Below are 22,123 nucleotides of genomic sequence, written 5' to 3' on the forward strand. Positions count from 1 at the left end.
GCTGATATTGGAGTCTCGGGCTGATACAGAATGTGATATGGAAAAGGGTATATATATATAAGGGTTGATATTTTATGAAATTGTTTTTAAATAACAAACTAAAGGGTTTCCGAAAGATTAGTTAAGTTTTCATTTATTATTAATTTTATCAGAAAACGTGTACGACTATTCTTCTGATATTTGTTACATATATCAAAACTATTTTAAAGTTGTCCTATATCCCAATATATGATATATCTTTGATGTTTATAATAAAACTGCATAGTATTGATGTTACATAATATAAATGTCTAGAGAACAACTATTGAAACTATTTAGCTATCCATTAAATACAGAAGGCTGGTCAGTTAGATTAAACACCTTTTCTAAACCATTTAATTATTTGAACACATATGTTTAAATTAAACCATACCAGACGTAGATAAATAATACTCAGTGAGCGGATATGTAAGAGACACATTGACCTCACATTTAGCTCTTTATGATTGTATTGTGTTATCATTACTTTGTTAACAGTTTTTAAAAATATCTACGCGTCATTTTTGATTTATTGACATGTGATTTTACAATTCAACAGAATATGATTTTACATGAATTAAAATATCTGAGTAGTTTTCAATTCAACATTCTGTTTATTGAAATGACCAGTTAACGTCAAAATGTTTACATGGAAAAAAATGTTACATATCTGCAGCTCTTCCTATTTGATGAGGATATTGACTATGACGTGTAATTATAGTCATTTAAAGATATAAATCCATATATAGTAATACGGATAATGTTTGATATATACATGTCGTCAGATGATACACCTTTCAACATAATGAACTTTGCATGTGTACTCACTGTTGACTTTGCCAAGATATAATGCTCATAAGCCCCGAAGTCATTTTCTGTCTCGAGTCCTAAAACCTTAATATAACACATAAATATTTTTTGTAAAGATCCGAAATATAGTTGATCGATACGATGTTTTAATAAATCAGTCTTTTAAAGATGTTGTATGTATTAAATTGAAAGAAATATGACTGGTCATTTAATTACTACATTAGTCTTATTATAATTTACTTATCATGTTAAAGCAGAAAGTACAATTAAATAAATTCTTTTTCCCTATGTTCGGCATTAGTTATGTTTATCAAACTTATCCTGGACCAAGTTTTATAAATGTATAATACTGATTTCAATGTAACATGGTGTATTGATAGTTATTACTAGTAATTCAAACCATTTTGAAGGCGATAAGAATCCAGCGACCTCTTGTCATTCAATGTGCTTGTTGTTGTGCTTACATGCTACAAGGGTTTCCATATTGGTTACAGTGTGCTGTATCGAAACAGATGAACTGGATAATTTTAATAGCATCATGCCAAAGGGATCTGTTTATATTTACATACATAATTACAGCTTAGACTCGTTCAGGTCTTAAACGGTACACTGTTTTGTTTGAAACAGACAATGTCTTTGTCAACAGACAAACAATTCGTTAATTCTCATTTGTTCGAAAGAAAAAAACAAGGCCGAAAAAAATCACTGAAAAATTTATCATTCATTCTAAGTTTTTGATGCATAATTGTAAAAGTCTTCATCACAATTCCATATATATTTAGATTTTACTTCCTTGCAGAGTTCTTATAAAGGGCATCGTTCAACCTCCTGATAAAGTATAAAGAGTTTGATAAGGTGTGGGAAGCTTATTTTAATGATTAATTGTTTTATCGATGTGATTTATTTAGGTAGATGAAATAGCCCCGCATTGATAACAGGTAGGTAAGGCACTGTGACACACCTTTCTTTGTTTACGTCACAGCAGTTATAAAGATAAAGTTGGACAATTTAGGACACTTAATTACCCGTTCTTTAAATTATTTAAGTAAACCCTTTTGCAGACACTACAGAACTGTTTGACAGCATGCAAATAAAGTCATACCTTTGTCTGAAGATCATGTCAACTAATCTGCTAGTAGCAAAGGCACAATGAATTTTTGTGTGTAGAGAAATGCATATGGAAGTGATGTGAATTTACATTTGTTTTTTTTTTATATTTTGATATGGATATATTTACACTGAATAAAATTCAACCTTTGTGATATTTTTTTTTACAACAGACGGTAACAGTGAGATACAAATTTCATTTATCTTGACTTCTAAATAATGCAAGTCGCATAAAATTGTTAAGAACACACACCCCAGTTGCCTGCATTTATAGAATTGTTAGTGCTCAAAATCCGAGTTAAACAGGAAATTCAAAATGTATATGGAACGTTTGGAATGCAATTTTTCATTCTTTAAACGCTCAACATTAACAGTTTCAAACTTTCCTAAACTGTAAAAGAACTATTTTGTTATTTTAAATAAGTGACAATAAATATATCTTAAAATTACTGTTTTTATAATATAAACTGCATTAAACGCAGAGTGCTTTTAAAAATGTGAACAAGTTACTAGAAGTCGCTTATTTAAGTCACTGTTACAATTATACGAGACATTTCCTTATTTTCTTATTTTTAAGTTACCCAAATATGATTATGCAACATTTTGCGCATCGCTCCCGACTTTTTCTAATTCTTTATTTAAAGCAATATGAGCTGTATTTTTTAGAATTTAATTTTGCTGCAAAAACCTGCTAGTTTGATAAGTCTGCATGTAACTTAAACTTTTATGATAAATAAGATTTGAATAAATCATTAATTTTGGTCAGTAGAATGATTTCTCTTCTAAGGAATATACAGCAGATAAATTTTTGTACAGGACGACAATAACAATTAAGGCTTCTTAACGGCATTTCCACAAACCATCAATATCAACCTGCTCTCTATAAGTAACAAACGGCGAGGTGTTGACGATTCATTACTTGAACTCTTCTTCAGAAAGAAATATAACTCCAGATATATAATCAATAAAGATATATCATTGATTTGATTTATAAATTTATTTAAGAGTAAAACTACAGTAATGTGAATGACTTATTAAAAATATACAAAGAAACTTAATGGATATAACAATACATGCATAGTTTATACTGCAAAAATTTTATTGAATACATAAGATATAAATCAGTTTAACAGCAACAAATGCAGCTCAAAACATATAATTGATACAAGTATATCATTGTTTGAATCATCTCTTTGGTATAAAAGCAAAGCAATGTGAATAAATAAATGAAAATATGGAAAAAAATAGCCACTGTAATAATACATGCGTTATACATTTATTGCTATTTATATTAATAGATGACAAAAATTGTTCACTTTTTAATACCTCCATACCTTTTTAATACCCATATCGAAATCTTCAAAAATATAATTATAAGCAGAAAGCATTAAATGTATAAACATGTACTACAAATATCTATCAATAAAATGGATCAAACCAATTAAAAAAATAAACCACGTCCTAGCAAATACTCATTCTCGTACGCTGAAAATATCTGTATTAATCATTAAACTGACAGGCCTTGTCATTCATAGCTATCTAATTGACACTGGATTGCAAAATTTGTCTTTTTAGTGCTTATTATTATGATATGATATGTAAATTGTTATCTATTGATATATTTCATTGCACATTAGTTTATCGCTGTAATTTCAAAACGATTCTCTAATTACATTGCACAATATATTTTATACTGACTATTTATGCACTATAGCAACGAAAAACTAAAAAAAATCCCAGGAATCCACCTTTTACTTCTGATGATCCGGAACATTTACGAATACCTGGAAGGGATATCAATACACTTTAAAAATACGATGGTTTCATTAAAATTCAAGGGTATTAATTTTCGTGGCTAAAGTGAAAGTCACAGTTTCAAGGATATTGAAACAAGTGGCCAATGACTTTACCAGTACAACACGTTAAAAGAAATTGTACTTGAATGAACACTTAATTTCGTGGATCAACTGAATAACGATATCCACGAAAATTGGTATTAAACGAATATTGATGAGCGTCTGACATACTTACAAATTATTATGCCTGATAATAGGTCTTTTGATTTTATACTGAAAAAGAAATAAATTTTATTTAGGATTCTGCTGTAAAAAAGATTTTAATGAATTAATTTTAATCAATTGCATCTCAAGGTCCACCACCGAATCCATGAAAATATTTGATGAAATTAATAAAACAAGGATTATTTGTCCACATTTAAGTGTAAATCAAAAGTTGACTGTGGTACTGTCTAAGGACAAAGAGAAAGTGAAATTATGGTTATGTTTCATATTGTTTACGTAATTCAATATCATAAGATATTCTTTAATTTTTGATTCCATAATGTTCTTCCATATTATTTTGTTCATTAACTTCTTCCTAATTAAAAAAAGTAGCTTAGTCAAATCTCACTGTAACGTGTTTCTTAAACTTGATTTCAATAATCAATAATCATCAAATTCTATATTTGTAAAGAAAAAACAATAAAATATTAATAAAAAAATAAACTTTAACGAGTATCTAAAAATCCCAAGCAATATCTGATGAAGTTATACATACCGGATTTTCCGAGTCAATCGTATCGTAAAAAGAACTCCTCCTCTCGTTGTCTTGGGGAGGGGCTGGCCGCATGATGAAATTGTCACCCACGGAGTCAACGTTCTCTCTTTGGATCGGGCGAGGCATGTTTGACGGCTGATAAATAAGGGTCTGTGAATTGGAATATAATATCATAACATTATTTGTTACTTACAACACATCAAATTATGGAGAAAGGTTGACCTCTCTCGTCTTATGATGTTATAATCTAATAGAATGATCTCAGGACGGACCTGTACAATTCTGAAGTGAATTGAAAGGTGTAGAAAGGTGACTGAGTGGAACGGCTATGCGAATGAATTATTTTGGTGACCAATTTCTGACCTTTCAGATGACTTACTTGGCAAATTATATCATGTGAATAGAACTTTAAAGAATACTGTATCGGCAAAATACACACCTCTCCTCCCAAGTCTTTGTCATCGACTCTTTTACAGAGACGACGAACCCCACCGTCTCCCTCTATGTACACATATCTGTCGTCACCAATGCTGCTCTCCTCAGATCGCCCTTTTGGATAGTGTATATCGTTGCTATTATTTCTGTCTCTGCGGATCTCTTCAGGCCACACCCTCCTGTTGTTTCGTTCGCTGCTGAAGCCCCCTGGTCTATAGCTGTTCTCAGATTCTCGCTGATCCCGGTAGGAAGCTTCCGAATCGTTGTAATGCTTGACTGGTTGACGATTCCCCGAAGATTCAGTCCTTAGCCGGTCGTTGGAGGTCTGGGGATTGAACGATCCCCGAGATATTCTGTCATGGTCTTGATACCTTGGTTCGAAATCAGTCTGATACCCCTTCCGCTGGTCTCCAAAACCATCTCTGTAAAGCGGGTTTGATTTGGTTGTCTGGGATTGTTCCAAAGGATACCTCCTTCCTGATTCCTGTCGGCCATCTTGATAACCTGGGTTCAGTTTTCCAGATTCAAGGGGAATGCTTTCCATCTTTTTGTTATCTCGGATGATTTCACTGTCATATTTTGAAGACGTTTCGCTAAATGATCTACCAATAACGTAACAAGATTTAGTTAATCAATGAAATCAGTCATTCATTTGTCTGAAAGGATAACTACACTTAAGAGCATGTGATATTTTCAAGAAAAATAAACTTTTTATAGAAGAAGTTCCGAAATGGTCAACATCCAAACTGCAACTTTAGAAAAAACAATACTTTTTCTTCCATTCGCTTTCTCAGTTGTAACTAAAGGTTGATACCTGTTGAATATTATAAATCACTACGTTAAGAGTTGATTTAGAGTCTTTTGTACTTACATGGGCGTGATCTAGTAAATAGTATACTTGTACCATATAAAACAAGAGGCCCAGGGGCCACATCGCTCACCTGAGCAACAATTGCCTTAATTCTGATCAAATTAGCATTACAGTATCAAAATATCTTGACAACTAAGTACAGTAGATCATGCTAAAAAAAAATTGCCAATTTTTATCCACCTCTTTATTTTGGTAAATACCAAGCCCCTTTTGTTGTTGTACCTGTAAGATGATTTTTTCTCTATTCCTTTATAAACCCCCCCCCCCTCCCCCCCGATTTTGTTGCCTCACTTTTCTCTAGGGTATCATAGTTTCATCAAACTTATATCTGCATAACCTGTGCTTTTACACTAAGTACTGAGTTTTGGACCGAAAAACTTTCCCAGAATATTTATTAAGATTTTCTCTATATATTCCTATGTAAAAATTCAAACCGCCATCACGGCCCCGCCCTACCACTAGGGACTGTGATTTTGAATTTACACTACCCGAGGATGCCTCTACACAAGTTACAGCTTTTCTGGACAAATGGTCTTTAAAAAATAGATTTTTAAAGATTTTCTCTATATATTCCTATGTAAAAATTCATCCCCCACTGTAGCCTCACCATACCACTGGACTATTATTTTAACAAATGAATCTATTACGATTTGGAAATGCTTCCACTCAGATTTGGGCTTTCCTGGCCTAATATTTTTGAGAAGAAGATTTTTTAGAGATTTTCTCTATGTATAAAAATGTATCCCCCATTGTGGCCCTGCCCTACCCCCAGGGACCATGATTTGAACAAACTTGAATCTACATTATCTGAGGACGGTTACCCGCCAATTTGAGCTTTCTTGGTAAAATAGTTTTTGAGAAGAAGATTTTTAAAGATTTTCTCTATATATTCCTATGTAAAACTTGATCCCCCAATTGTGGCCTTACCCTACCCCCGGGGACCATGATTTGAACAAATTTGAATCTACACTACCTGTGGATGCTTCCACTCAAATTTGAGCATTCCTGGCCTAATAGTTTTTGAGAAGAAGATTATCTCTTTATATTCCTATGTAAAACTAATATATATATATATATATATATATATATATATATATATATATATATATATATATATATATATATATATATATATATATATATATATATATGAATGGTGTGATAATTTTATTATGAAATATTTTTTGTTGTGAAGCATTGATAATATACATTATAATAATACAGATTTTAAACATTATAACATAATGAAAATTAATAGAGAAAAAAATATAATAGTGTCTGCCGGACTCACCCTTTCCTTTTTGCATGTTTCAAACGGTAACAGAAGCAGATGGTAGATATAAGAATGATCAACAATAATGCTCCTCCGGTCCCTCCAGAAATTGCGATGATGGTAAGCTTGCTGACAGGAAGCATGTCTGGAGTTGTTGGAACTTTTAAAGTCGTTGTAGTCCTACGCACACTATGCTCGCAATATTCGCCATAAAATATATGAGTATTTGAATTACTGCATCTGAAAAATATGGTAGAATTGAACATATCATTACCTTAGTTATCTTATACATTGATATTATTTTCATCTTAGATCATATGACTAAGACGCGATGTGTTGCTGAGTTTGAGACAAGACACTGACTTTTCCCGACTAATTCATTTATTTAATAACAAAAAGATGAAATGTGGTGATAAAAAACAGGTTCAAAATCAAGCCCAAAGGGAATTTTTCTAAAAGTAGCAGGGCAAACACGGACCTTTAAAAAAAATTAGAGGTAGGATAAGGTGTTATGGAGGAGTGAGCATAATCTGCTAACCGGTCACACACGCTTTTTGTTGTAATCGGGAAAACGGGAAAATCCTAATAATAATCATCTGTAATATTACTACTAATAATAAAAACTAGACACTTGTTGCTATAGCAACAAAAAAGGTCTTCCGTTTCTCATGTATTAATATGTTACAAAAATGCATTCCTCGCGTAAAAAGAAAATGGAAGTTATAAATTATGTAAAGAATTTTCCAGTGATTATTTCCAATTAAAACAAAACAAAAATAATACAAAAAGTCAATTTTTGAGTACTTTCTGTGACAACAGGAAGTTATACCGGTTCAAACAGAACATAATAAACAAAACTTCATATATTCTTCTGTCTTTCCTCAATGTTTGGATATCGTTTTTGTTAGTTAAGATCGAGATCTCGTAGAGAAAAGTTTTGTCTCGGGACCGGAAATTGACAAACGGAAGTGAATAAAGAAATTTAAAGTAGATAAATTGTACTTTTCTTGACGTTACGTTACTGTTCATCACACTGAGTAAAATGTTTATAAAATATAAACTTTTAAAAAACTTCTTTTGGTTGAACTCTTCGATTGAGAACCGGAAGTGACGGACGACCAAATAAAAACCCGTTAAACACATGTTTAACAAATGTCTATCATCCATTTAAGTTTTCGTATCTTCATCTCTTACAGTTTTTGAGATCTTGCGGGTTTTATAAAAGAAAGCTACCTGTGATGTTTGACATGTCTCACCGGAAGTAGAATTTTTTCGTTTATTTAACCATGAGTAGATTTGTATTTCTATTGCTAAAAAGTTACTTCCATGTTACATAATAATCTTTTTTTAGAAAATCAAAATTGGGTGTACATCCTGTGACGGCTGGAAGTCACGCCGGATAAAACGAAATAGTGTTAACACATATACATACATAGGTCTAGATCTATCATCCCATAAAGTTTGGTTGTTCAAGTCGTCACCATTTTTTAAAATCTCGTCAAAATAAGGTTTTTTGTCCCGGGAGAGGAAACGGACAAACGGAAGTGCTCAATGTAAATTGTATTAAATATTTGTTGTTATCTTCCCTTTTGTACATTAATGTTCATCGAGCTAACTACAAATATCAAAGCCAAACAGTTAAACTTATAAACAGCTCGATTTGTTTGAACTCTTCCTGTGTGGACCGGAAGTGACGACAAACAAGATGAAACCAATTAAACACATTTTCAATCAAATGTATATCATTCATGGAATTTTCCTGCTTTGATCACTTATAGTTCCTGAGATCTCGTGGGTACAAAATGTGTTTTAACAAGAGGCCCATGGGGCCACATCGCTCACATGAGCAACAATGGCTTTATATGGATGTTCAAAGGATATTGAGCCATATGGCCCCTTGGTAGAAACACAAAAAAATACCATAAAATAAACTGTTTACACTTATTTTCCTACACTTAATCTTTGACATTGTACCCTTATGAAAAACCATTGTTACCAAAAATAAGAGGCCCATGGGCCACATATCGCTCACCTGAACCTTAGTCCTTGTATCCTTTTATTTCGAAAGGGTTTATTATGAAGTTAACTCTGAATAAATATTGTAAAACTCATATATTTCAAGATTTTGCCATATACATGTATTAAACAATACATAAAAAGAAGAAACAATTTTATCTTTGGCATGTTTTTATTCAAAGTTATTTTACACATCAAATGAGACTGAATTTAAAGCTCTAAAATACCCATTTGCACTAAAAAAAAATCCCATTTCACTGAAAAAATTGAAAAATATTCGTTTAATAATTAAAAGATGATATTGGCATCTGTTTTGTATTTCAATCATTAATAGCTTCTTTATCGATTCATCAAATAAAAATATTGCAGGTGTGATGAGGACATTAGGCATGTTAGATTTTGCATTCTCATCGATCATCTAGACTAAACTAAAAAACATGGAAAGGCTATATATAGTTGATAAAGTCTTTCAATATTTCCTATTCTTTTTCCATAACCATTTTTTATCTGTTGTTCCTTTATCTTTCCTAACTGTGTGTTTGTGAATCAAGACTTCGTAAGAACTAAGATCCTCACCTTTTTAAAGTTGTTTGAATTTATGATCTATGATCCCGATCACTTGGATCCCGATATGTGAGTAATTGATGTCGGGATCGAAATTCCACCCCAAAAACCCCCAAAATACTTGTCGATAAACATAATTCCAGATAATTTAACTATGATAAACTTATCATGGAAATTTCTTTTTTTCTTTTTTCTTTTTTGATACTTCTTTAAATAAAAAATAATTTAAACAATTTAGAATCTGCACTATCTTAGAATGATTGCATAGTAATCTCACAAACTGTAGCATTGTAATTCTTAAAAAGAAGAGTTTAAAAACATTTTCCCATTATATAAGTCTAGTGCAGTGGTTCTTAAGAAGATTTTTTAAGACACCCACCCAATTTTCGCAGTTTCGCAATTATCTCCCTTTGAAAATGGGCTGTGCCCTTTATTTTAACAATTTAGAATACCCTTCTCATAAGGATGCTTTGTGCCAAGTTTGGTTAAATTTGGCTCAGTGGTTCTAGAGAAGAAGTCAAAAATGTGAAAAGTTTACAGACGGACGGACGGACGACGGACAACAAGTGATCAGAAAAGCTCACTTGAACCTTCGGTTCAGGTGAGCTAAAAACAAAAAACTAGTCGATAAACATACACATGTATTTCCAGATAATTTAACTGTGATAGACTTATCATGGAAATTTCTTTTTTTTTTAATACTTATTTTGATAAAATGATTTAAACAATTTAGAATCTGCACTTTCTTAGAATGATTGCATAGTAATCTCACAAACTGTAGCATTGTAATTCTTAAAAAGAAGAGTTTAAAAACATTTTCCCATTAAATAAGTCTATGTAAAACTTTGAACATATTTTGGAGCCGTACGTAGCATTAGTCCGGGGATCACGGTTTTCACAATTTAGAATCTCCACTATCTTAGGGTACTTGTATAGTAATCTCACTAATTATAGCACTGCAGTCCTTGAGAATACATTTTTAAAAACGTTTTCTCCCATATATTTCTATGTAAAATTTGTCTTTTTTAATCAACTTTGAACCCCTCTTGGGACCCCAGTATTGACCCAGGGATCGCGATTTTTACAATTTAAAATCTTCACTATATATACAAACCTTGGTGTAAATATTGGCATATCTGGTGCGGTGGTTCTTAAGAAGAAGATTTTTTAAGACACCCGCCCAGTTTCGCAATTATCTCCCTTTTAAAAAGGGTTGTGCTCTTTATTTTAACAATATAGAATCCACTTCTCATAAGGATGCTTTGTACCAAATTTGGTTAAATTTAGCTCTGTGGTTCTAGAGAAGAAGTCAAAAATGTAAAAAGTTTACAGACGGACGGACAGACGGACGGACAGACGGGCGGACAGACGGACGGACGGACGACGGACAACAGGTGATCAGAAAAGCTCACTTCGGTTCAGTTGAGCTAATAAGATCCTTTGCAAGATATAAAACTAAATTTTTGGTGGGGGTACACTGTTAACTTCCAATTCCCTTTATTTTAGTTCTGCCCCCTTACTTTATAAAACGATCAAATTGTATATGAGAATATGCATATAGGTGCATATTCATCTTTAACTACATTGTACTAGCTAGTTATTGTATTTTATTTTTTAAAAATTCCTATATATGTCAAAGAAGAAAATTGTTACTCAAGGCGCTCAAATTAAAAACATTCAAAAATTTAATTGGTCTTCCGCATTATAAACGATTGTTGTTTACCAGATGCGAACTCGTGCGACGTTTTATAACATAGTAAAAAACTGCAATTTACGGCGCACAAAAAATTGCGCTTGTTTTGGACTTATTAATATTATTCACAAGCACATTCTGTACAAATATTTGATTCCAAAAAATTCTTCGGACATCTTACTGCTTCGTCCCTTTACTTGCCTCTGATATTCTTTTAAATACCATCACCAGTTCCGTGAAGTGGAGAATTGCAGTTTGTTTACATGGAAAAATGGCGACTCTCGATCTCGACGTGAATTTTATAAATTTTATTTTCCCAGATCGGGAACCATGTTTCGGGAAAAGTCTGAGGCAAGTAAATAGACGACATCAGTAGAAAATTGCAAGACTAATTTAATGGTACTAATGTTTTACAGAGTTTGTGTGTAAATATGATAAAGCAGTCCAAAACTAGCGCAGATTTTTTTGCGCCGTAAATTGCAGATTTTTACTTTCAGAGGCACTGTAACTCCCAGGTCGTCCATCCGAATAGTTTCAGACCGGAAGCTACAGACCTGCAGCTATTTATAACCTTACTCATTTGATCGATGAATACACTCGAAAGAAAAATGTTGTCATGTGATATGTTAAAGAGCTATTACATGTATAATCAATGCATAGGTGTTGGAACTGGGTGGAGCCCCCCCCCCCCCCCCGACTTATTTTTGCAAAGTTAGACATATCCATACTAAAAATCTTTGTTTTTTGCTTGTCAAGATTTCTGATAAGGTCTAGCCCCCCCCCCCCCCTTCAATGAGCCTCAGACTGCAATGTATTGACAGGCATATCGCTCTGTTTTACTATGGTCCACCCTTTATTTTCATTTTTATTCAAAATCAACGTTAACAAATGGCTACAAATCAAGATGATTTTCCGCTGTAATATTTTCTTAAGAATAGCGATAATACATTTATCCCCGTAACAGTAATGTTTTAAACTGTTTTAAAGAGGTCGTTTGAATTCAATTGTGTCTGAAAAACCAACAAAGTTGGTGTAGTTTCATCGTAAAAGGAGGGGGCCCCAAACAGTTGTTACAGCATATCATCCTTATAATTTTTCTGTACAAGTATTTAACGTTTAGTGAGACATTTTTAGTGAAAAATCAAAATTTTAGCGTCAATCGTAGAATTTATGAACAAAAGAATGGCCTCAGTTCTGTGAGCAAAGCTCTGTATCTTGCTTATAATTCGAAATTTGACACAGCTGAATATGGTTAGTTAAGAGAAAATTGTAAACAATTAAAACAGAGGACAAATGCACTAAAACAAAGAAAGAGCACAATTTATTTTTCATGATATATATATATATATATATATATATATATACCTATATACATGTATTTCTAGCAGCAAAAACAATCTCCGTTTAGACTGAAAATGCAGAGCATCTTAACAAAACACGTTGCACTATACCGCTAATCAACCATAACGTAGAGATCGTACCGAATTACCTATAGAATGGATAGTATTTATAATACGTTGTTAGTGCATCATATTTTGCTAATTTGGTACAGGTAAACAATTGACTGTCTGATTTACCGAAGTCTTTATTTGATTCGATACGTAAAAATTCCAAAATACAGGCGATATTTCCCCTCAAGTTAAAAAGCATAAACGATATTCAAAACAGCGTAAGACCACGGTCACGAGTGAAAATGTCAACGCATTGAAAGATTTAACCTCAATTCACTTCACGAAATCGGCACAAATATATTTAGCATGTTTCAAGTATCCCTTCGCATGTAAACTGTTGCACAACATGCAAATTCATCTTTGTCAGTTTGACCCGTTTGCCATGCTTCAACATTCAAACATGGCTGCTTTGTACAAAGAACTTTCGTTTTCGATATGGAATACCGAACCCGAAGTTATAAACTGATTGACCGCAATTATCTCTTTATTTTTATTTTCGTTAATTACTCAAATTTGAAATAGAATTCGCCGATAATTTTTGCAATTTATATTTTCCTTTACATTAGGATTATTAATGCAAAATTACGTTGAATTGGACTCAAGAGTTCTTGAGAAGAAGATTTTTAAAAATGCACCCCCTTTTTCTACAGTTTTGAGGCTTTCTCCATTTTAAATAAAGATAAGTCTATAATTTCTGCAATTTATAATCACCTTTCTATAGGGTTGCTTTGTGCAAAAGATGGTTGAAATTGGATAAGTGGTTTTAGAGAAGCAGTTTAAAATGTGAAAAGTTTACAGACGGACGCACAGACGGAAAGATGGACAGATGGACGACGGACAAAAGGTGATCAGAAAAGCTCACTTGAGCTTTCAGCTCAGGTGAGCTAAAAAGCTTCCTGAGATAATTGAGATATCTCACCGGAAGTATAATTTTTTTGCTGACATAACATATCATAAATAACGTATGTATAGATTTATACTTATATATTCATTCTTTGAAAAAGAAATTGAATGCGTAAAAATAATAATTTTGGAAGTGCTTCCGGTGACGACCGGAAGTTACGACGAAAAAAACAAAATAGTTTAAACATATCAACAAATGTAGGTCTATCATCCCACAAAGTTTAGATGTTCAAGTGTTTGCCGATTCTGAGATCTCGAGGGAACGTGGTTTTTTGACGCAGGACAGGAAACGGACGACAGGAAGTAAATTTTGAAAAAAATGAAAAAAGCGCCTCGAGATATTATCACTCTCTATTAGTCCTGAAAACTTGAAGAAAATAAGTTCAGCCATCTCTGAGAAATCTTGTGGACAAAAAAGGAAGAAAAAACCCCAAAACAAAACACTACAATCACTATAAGGTCTTCTATTGGAAACGGAACACCTTAAAAAGAGAATTTTTTTAAATACTATACTCACAGACACAATGCTTTCTGTAAAACTGTATCGTTAACACAGTGGCCATTATTTCTACAATATTGTCCGGTGGTGGTATCACATTTGAGTTCACAACGAAGCGCTTTACTTACTGATACACAAATGTATCCTTTCCCACATTGACACACGTTTGGAAGAAATGTGTCTGAAACTTAAAGTCACAAATAAAAATTCAAAGTATGTAAATTTTTCTTTGTCGAAAATATCAAAACAATCATTCAACATCATTTAAAATAAGATATAGTACATATTAAAAGATCTGAATATAGGGAAAGATGAAGTAACATCAGACAATGAATTACTTTTGATCCCCTTTTTTGTCCTTTCAATGTCAACTTTTTCGCCGTCAAAGTTAGTCCAATTGGTTGCCGCCTTATTTAGGTTTTCATCAATTGCAATAAGATTCGTTTCGCTTGTGTTTCGAATTGGTACAGTTACTTCATATTCTACTATTAAACTTCCATGCCTAATAAAAATATAATCGAGTGTAAGCAACATTACCATTATATAACACCAACAGTACATGATAAATCGTGATAATCCTTTTTCATCTTAAAACAATAAGAAACCAATATAATGATAAATTCTAATTTAAAATATCTATAAAATTTTAATTAATTAGAACACGTTGTATTGAAATATTTACTTGAGGAATATAACATATAATTTACCATGCTTTGGCGTTTGTCATCAATACACGCCCGAAGAAGTGCACTTAATAAGATTTAATCCGAGACAGAGATTTTTCCTTCAGTTCATTTAAGTGCAAACATCACTATTAAACCTTTTAATCAAGATGATCATTTATCAATTTATCTAGCTCAGGACCAATCACTAACATAATTATTAGGTAATGATCAATTGTAAAATAAAAAATTCTATAGACATTTACACTTACTTGAGGCCTGTCACTTTTACAATAAGATTACTGATACCAGTTTCTTTTTTAAATTTTTCTTGAAGCTTGAAAAAAGTACAAAAATTGATAGTCATACATTATGGAATCAAATCGTTTGTGAATTAAGTTAGTTCACGTCAGCGTGCATGCGTTTTACCCTTACAATTTGTCTATACTTGGCACAGGTTACGTTGTATTTTTTTGAATCCTTCTTTCCTAGCGTTGCATTGAATGTCATATTGATAACTAGCTCATAACGTATTGTAACGTCTGTAGAAAGTAAAAAGATAAACATGGGAAAGCAAAGAACTTTACCAAATTTTTCTAAATTGTTATATACATGCACCAATGCTAAACAAATTTCTTTCATAACATCAACATTATTTTCAATAAGTCAGATAAGGTTAAAATAAAAGACATTAGTTAAGATATCAAAAAGATCTGTAGAAAATATTACTCAAATGAATAAATCTGATTAATCATATAAATAGTTTGCAATGCCTTACAGCGGTTTTTTTTTCAATATCACTACAGGATTTTATCAAGTAAATATATATAATCAGTCATACTTTTGTTAAGTAGTAGCCCTTCTTTAATATCCGGCTTCGCTGAAAAAAAAAATCATTCAAATTAATAAGGCGAAAAAAATGTTTCTTTTCGAATTTCAAAAAAGAAATATTTAAATATAATATATAAAAAGGAATTAAATATGTTAACATGTAATTACATGTAATTACAAGTACATGTTTTACAGAAATTTGTCCTAGTCACACTAAGGTTATCTTAGGTAAAGCTCAATAATTACCACAAAATAAAATTGTATTTCTCGTTCTCATCGGAAAAGAAATGTTGAAATAACAGTGTTTAAAATCAAGTGTTTTAAAGTAAAATACTACCAGTTATTTTAATAAGTCATATTTTCCTGACACTATTCGTAAGTGGAATAGTCTGAATAATAATACCAAGGAAGCTACTTCGTTAAATATTTTTAAGAAAGCACTACAGAGCAATTATACAAAACCTCCTAAGTATTTTTCTTTTGGTAAAAGATTCTTAAATATCATTCATACGAAATTAAGGCATAATTGTGTTCTCAATTGTGATCTTTATCGGTGTAACATAATAGCCAACCCAATATGTTCATATGGAAGTTTAGAAGATGCACATCACTTGTTCTTCGTTTGTAAAAAATATTCATCATTAAGACAATCATTTATGTAAAATCTTTTATCACTGAACTTTTTGAATATAACTGATGTACATTTGTTACTTTGGGGTGACAAAACTTTATCTTATGATGAAAACATAAAAATATTTAAAGAAGTTCATACATTTATACAAAAGTGTGGTAGATTTATCTAAGTTTTTAAATTATTTGCATAACTGTCTTATCCATCCTAATTCTAATTCTAGATTTAAAACTAATGATTTATTTGTATTTCATTACATGTTCTATAACTGTTATCAATGTTAACTGGCATTGTATGGCACTGTAATATAGTATGTACAAGGAGAGGACATTCTAAGTTTTTGGAACTTGTGTCCAATCCTTTTGGCATTAGTCAATAAAATATGTTTAACACAACACAACACTAAATTCTAAAGAAATTAAAGGGAGGATCAGGTGCCATGGAGGAGTGAGCATCCTCTGTTGTCACATCCGCCATGCGCTTTTTGTCTTAATCGGGGAAATTGAAAAATCCGTAGACAATTATGTGATTACTAGTTATTACGGTCTAACAATAGTTTTGGACAATTTTGTCGCTTTGCCCCAGCAGCTGACCTGATATCTATGTCTTTACCAAATCATATCTGGTGGACTTAGAATTAGAATCCACTCGATTTATTAATGCTGCAATGTCCATGAATACCAAGAAAGCATAAAATTTGATCTTCCACAAATACCATATATTTCTCAGGGATTAGAATCTATCCCTATCTTGGCCCATAGTAGTAAACTATGTTGTATTTTAAAGTATATTTTTCACTTAATAGGCTCTCAACTAATACCTTTCAACTTTATGTACGGGATTTGTTATATTTTCACAAAATAATCATCTTGCCAGATCAAACAAAATGATTTTAAATTTCTTAGTTAAATCAAAGGTCTCCAAGTCATAAATCGCACAGAAATTGATGCTTTCCGCCCCATTATAATCAATATCTTGCAAAACGTGACACAATCATGAGCACAAATATATGAAACAACCCTTTAAAAGTCTGTATTCTGCTTCCATATTTGGTCTTCAACAGGTTGGAGAAGTTACTTTTATAAATCAATTGATCCACAAAATTATCTCGCAATCAGGTATCGAGATATAACAATTGGTTCTAATAAGAGCCTTATTCAAACTACAATCCAACATCCAAAAACCGATCAAACCGGCAACTAAACTACACTGGTTATTGAGAGTGAACCTAAATTCCAGTCAATATGCACAGTTAGGGCGCTGTAATTGTTTCTAAGTCAGCAACATTTAACGGACCCATCCTGTTTTTTTTTCATTAAAATTGCGTCTGACTACTTTAATGCAATCATATAAAGAAAATTGGCATTTTGCCACATGTACTAGGAGTTTCCGAGTTGGTAGAGCTACTTACATGGCATTTAGGATAAGTCCCGCCTCTGATATCCTAAAAGTTGGTAGGTGGAAATACAATGCGTTTACCATGTACAGAAGAATGCAGTTTTTATGCAAATATCATAATTTTTGATTTATATCAAAATAGTAATACGTTTAAATAACTTTGTTAGCCCAAATTAAGCAGTTTTAGGTGACAAAAGCAAATGGATCGTAAAATCCTCAATCCCATACTTGCCAGGTGAATATTCCAAGCAATATGCCGAGTTGTCTTCGCCAAGTCAAGCCATTTTGGGTTTTTTAAAAAACATTTTATCACATATTGCGATTTGTCTGTAAGCATTTTAGAGTTGCATAACATGCATGTATTTCAAATATTCTTTGCATTGCGGTCCTTATGATAACGCTCAACTAGGGTGAAAGACTTGAGGTCAATCAACGTTAAAGAATACGTGCTAAGAATACAGACTGCTTCTGACTTTCAATTAATCTGTTTGTGCGCAGAAATAGCACTAAAACCATCGACACTTTTCAAGTTGTTTTTGTATAATAAAATAAACAAATGCAATGTCTTATATGTCGTAAAGCAAAGAGAGAATATTTTTATGGGATTTATATTGAATTTTGAGGCAGAGGATAAGAGTGAGATAATTGTAGCACAAAAAGGCTTGACAGCTGATTTACACTCTACTAAATGGGGAAAATTGTTTTGGAATGAAAAATCTTCTTTCAACATGAAACGTGAAATCTTTTCTGCAACTAAGGAATTACTTCTTTTTAATGCTTAAAAGTTAATGAACATAATGTAACTGTATAATATGCAAAATATTTTTATGACGTTGAGATTCAGCGACAAATAGAAACTTATACCAAAATCTTTTTTTATTTAATGCATATTGCAAAAGTAACATTTAACTAATATTTCTGGGAAATAACTCATTTATATGATAGGTTTATGTTGCCTGAAACTTCTCAGAGACAATTTAGACATTCTAATTTTGATTCAATAAATACTACTATATGTCACTTTGCAAAGAATATATTTGTACATGAAACATAATTATTTTAGTATGCATGTGGTTGTTTTTCGATTTTTTGTTTAGGCTGCAACCATATAAGCTAACAATCTTTTTATTTACTTTTTTCTTTATTTTTACACTGCATTCGGCTTTCACATCTACCTTCAATTTACATAAATAAGCAATTTTACATTGTCTATTATTTAGTGATCTGTAAATTAAAATCAGATAATTGTTTATCTTAAACATCCATAAATTTACAAACATTAATCTTCTACCATTGTTTGGTATCGTGAATTTCAAACAATTTTGACAGTATTATCTGGTAGCAAGGTTTCGTAAACCTTATCTTTATTTTGTAATTTTTTTGTGGAAGAAAGTACATTTTTTCATAACAATTTATCATAGCCAGTGTTAAAATGAAAAGATATCCTTATTGTTATTCACAAATTTTGTATTTGCTGAATTATGTTTTCACACTAACGTTTTTAACACGGAAATAATAATCTTGTATTCACAGAACCAATTACATGTATTATTTATAACTGTAGAGAAACGTACTAAAGTATTAATGTTACTATTATCATTTTGTTGATCTTTAGATATAAAATAACAATCTTAACCCAGTTCTCAAAAAATAAAACACTGCCTTTGTATCGCATATTGCTGTTGTTCCATCTGGGCTGTCGTAGTATATGTATATCGACATTGGACATTACATTTAATCGGGAAAATTAACATTTATTAAAAACACTAAGTCCTTTTTTTTTATTAAACAATGGAAATTCAGAATATCTACGTTGCTTGGTAACCTGACAGCTTAAGTCATTGTTCTTTTAGGATTACTAACACATTTCGTTTGTTCTTCCTCGAATATAGTATATTTATTTCTCTTTGTGATGACCTTCCATCCAAGTTTGTTTATTAATCTACAATTTTTTGCAGATGTCACGTGATATATTGCTATTAAAAAGAGGCATTTCACTAAATAATCAGCAGAGGATGCACACTCCTCCATGGCAACTGAGAGTACCTTTATTGTTTTGTACCGGACAGGTTGTTTGCTCTGTCCGGTATGTTTGATATGTTTGCTTTGCTCTTGTATATTTCCTCTGGACTTTTGATTTTAACACTATTTGTTATCACAATATTTGTTATATCTCTGTAACGCTACCAAATGAGAACTTTAATTTGCAGCATAAAGACTTTTATAAATAAAAATCACGAACAGGGATCACAAAGTGTACAAACAATGTATACAGGGGATGACAGGGGAAAATAGGGGAACTTCAGATGGACAGCGGTTTTCACAGCCAGTAGTGATGGTTTCAAACATTTAATTCACGTATCAATTTTCGATGTTTTAAGATGTTTTACGCGTTGTAATTCTAAATGATTACTAAATTGAAATGCTAATCTTAATTGCTCTTAACACAGGCATATCTCAAATATTTATTATGTTGACCTTATTTGAAAACAATTTCATGATTTCAAAAATTCAATTCAGGTACGTACTTTTTGATAGATCGTTTTAATATTGTTAACGTGTTGTTTTTCAAAAAGATTACTAAATCGAACTGCTATCTTAATTCCAAAAAAATTTTATGTTGAGAATAAGGCAGAGTTTATAACTTTTTAACAAAGCACATCTATTGCATAAAAATATCAGAAGTGTTACAATAATAATGCTTCATATCTCTGAATATCGCTGTAAGTAATCTTGTACTGGTTCAAATTTGTTTTTTTGCTTCCTATTACACCCCTTCATTACGTATCTAAATTCCAAATTGGAGAGTAGTTCGACTATCAGACTTTAGTGCTCATACATGTCTATAACTTGAAATATAATATAAATGGGATTTAAAAGATACTAAGTATTTATTTGAATTGCGAAACATAACAATAATACATTTAATAGTGGTCTCTGTTCTGGTTTCAGATGGATGCAAAGATTTAAGCTATCATGGCACTTACTGTCGCACACTGGTCCATTGTATCCAGCTTCACATGCACAGTTGAAGCTATTGCCTGTTTTTGTGCACGTCCCATTGTTTTTACAAGGGTTTGGGGAACACTTGTCTATTTCTGTAATGGTATGTACAAAATAAAAAAATATATATAAACAGTCAGACATTTCAAATAATAGTTAATTTCTTATGTACATTCACATTGTCGTGTCTTATAGGATTGCCAGACTTGTAGATTTCAAACCATAGCTTCAAAAATAAAGACCTTTCCGATTGTTTCTATCTGACATATTCCGAAGAAAGATTCAATTCAAAAGGATCGCCATAATGATGCAAAGTTATCCGTTTTTAAAGTGACTAACTTCGGTTTTAAAAATGTCCTTTCTTTAGGCCTCCTTTCGATAAAATGATTTTTAAACTTTAGGCTGAACAAACTAATTTAACCGTATATAAATCAAATTTACATAAAACACACACCAGAATGTAAATTAGTTGTCTTTTTCAGTGGCCATGACAGCTCTCACATGATTTTATCGGATTTACACTTGGAGTTATTGGCTTGATAACGTTAATATCATATCAGTGTAAATAAGCAATCTAACCTTGTTTTATCACTAACCCACCATTGAGGAAAAGAGTATATAATAGTAAATATTTATTTGCCGCGTTATTTATGATTAAAATGGGGAAATTGCTATAGTCAGTTCATGATCCACTTTTCAAGTCTTTCTGGTTGTCCCAAAATAAAACCGATCAAGGTCAGTAAGCATCATGGCGGACAAATTCAACTTTCATTGTTGACATACACAATATACACAATATATGGACCATACTTGATATGTTTAACTTAGCTATGCCCTACGCATGTAATAGTATTAATAATAGTATTGTGTTTATTCTCAAGATCCATTCGGCCAGGAAAACTGAAACTTGTTTGGAAGCATCATAAGGTAGTGTAGATAAAAAAATTGTAAAAATCATGACTCCCGAGGGTAGGGCGGGGCCACAATGGTTGGGTCAGTTTTTTTTTACATAGGGATATCTAGATTAAATTTTAAAAATCCTCTTCTGGGAAACCATTTGGCCAGGAAAGCTGACATTTGTGTAGAAGCATCCTCAGATAGTGTTTATTCAAAGTTGTGAAAATCATGACCCCGGGGGTAAGGCGGGGCCACAATGGGGGAGGGTCGAATTTTTACATAGTAACATATAAAGTAAATGTTTAAAAAAATCTTCTTCTCAAGAACCATTTGGCCAGGAAAGCAAAAACGTGTGTGGAAGCATCGTCAGGTAGTGAACATTCAAGTTTATTCAAATAATGATCCCCAAGGATAGGATGGGGTCACAACGGGGCTGGGGTATTTTTTTATAGGAATTTACAAATATCCATAAATCTTTTTCTAAGAAACCATTTGCCTAGAAAAG

At 32.0% G+C, this 22,123-nt stretch overlaps 1 protein-coding gene across 1 annotated transcript; it reads right to left on the reverse strand.

Annotated features, from left to right (window-relative positions):
* Positions 1-2,935: 2,935 nt before the first annotated feature.
* On the reverse strand, positions 2,936-14,694 carry LOC105336196 (uncharacterized). The gene is made up of 7 exons (XM_066073017.1): positions 14,535-14,694; positions 14,215-14,383; positions 7,089-7,310; positions 4,931-5,528; positions 4,492-4,641; positions 3,967-4,004; positions 2,936-3,719 (listed from the first exon to the last, which is right to left on the reverse strand). Exons 3-7 carry the CDS (start codon positions 7,211-7,213, stop codon positions 3,710-3,712), a joined length of 921 nt encoding a protein of 306 aa, XP_065929089.1. The 5' UTR covers positions 7,214-7,310; positions 14,215-14,383; positions 14,535-14,694; the 3' UTR covers positions 2,936-3,709.
* Between the last annotated feature and the right edge of the window lie 7,429 nt (positions 14,695-22,123).

The sequence above is a fragment of the Magallana gigas genome, chromosome 2, assembly GCF_963853765.1.
Source record: "Magallana gigas chromosome 2, xbMagGiga1.1, whole genome shotgun sequence".
Taxonomy (NCBI): Eukaryota; Metazoa; Mollusca; class Bivalvia; order Ostreida; family Ostreidae; genus Magallana; species Magallana gigas.

Bases quoted from the DNA above. Each gene is read 5' to 3' on its own strand.
- LOC105336196 (XM_066073017.1), bottom strand. From the start codon at position 7,213: ATGCTTCCTGTCAGCAAGCTTACCATCATCGCAATTTCTGGAGGGACC. The intron at 4,642-4,930 runs GTGTGTATTTTG...TCCAATTCACAG, and splicing joins ACAAAGACTTGGGAGGAGAG to ACCCTTATTTATCAGCCGTC. The intron at 4,005-4,491 runs GTATGTATAACT...TTTCTTTTTCAG, and splicing joins CGATTGACTCGGAAAATCCG to TATAAAATCAAAAGACCTAT.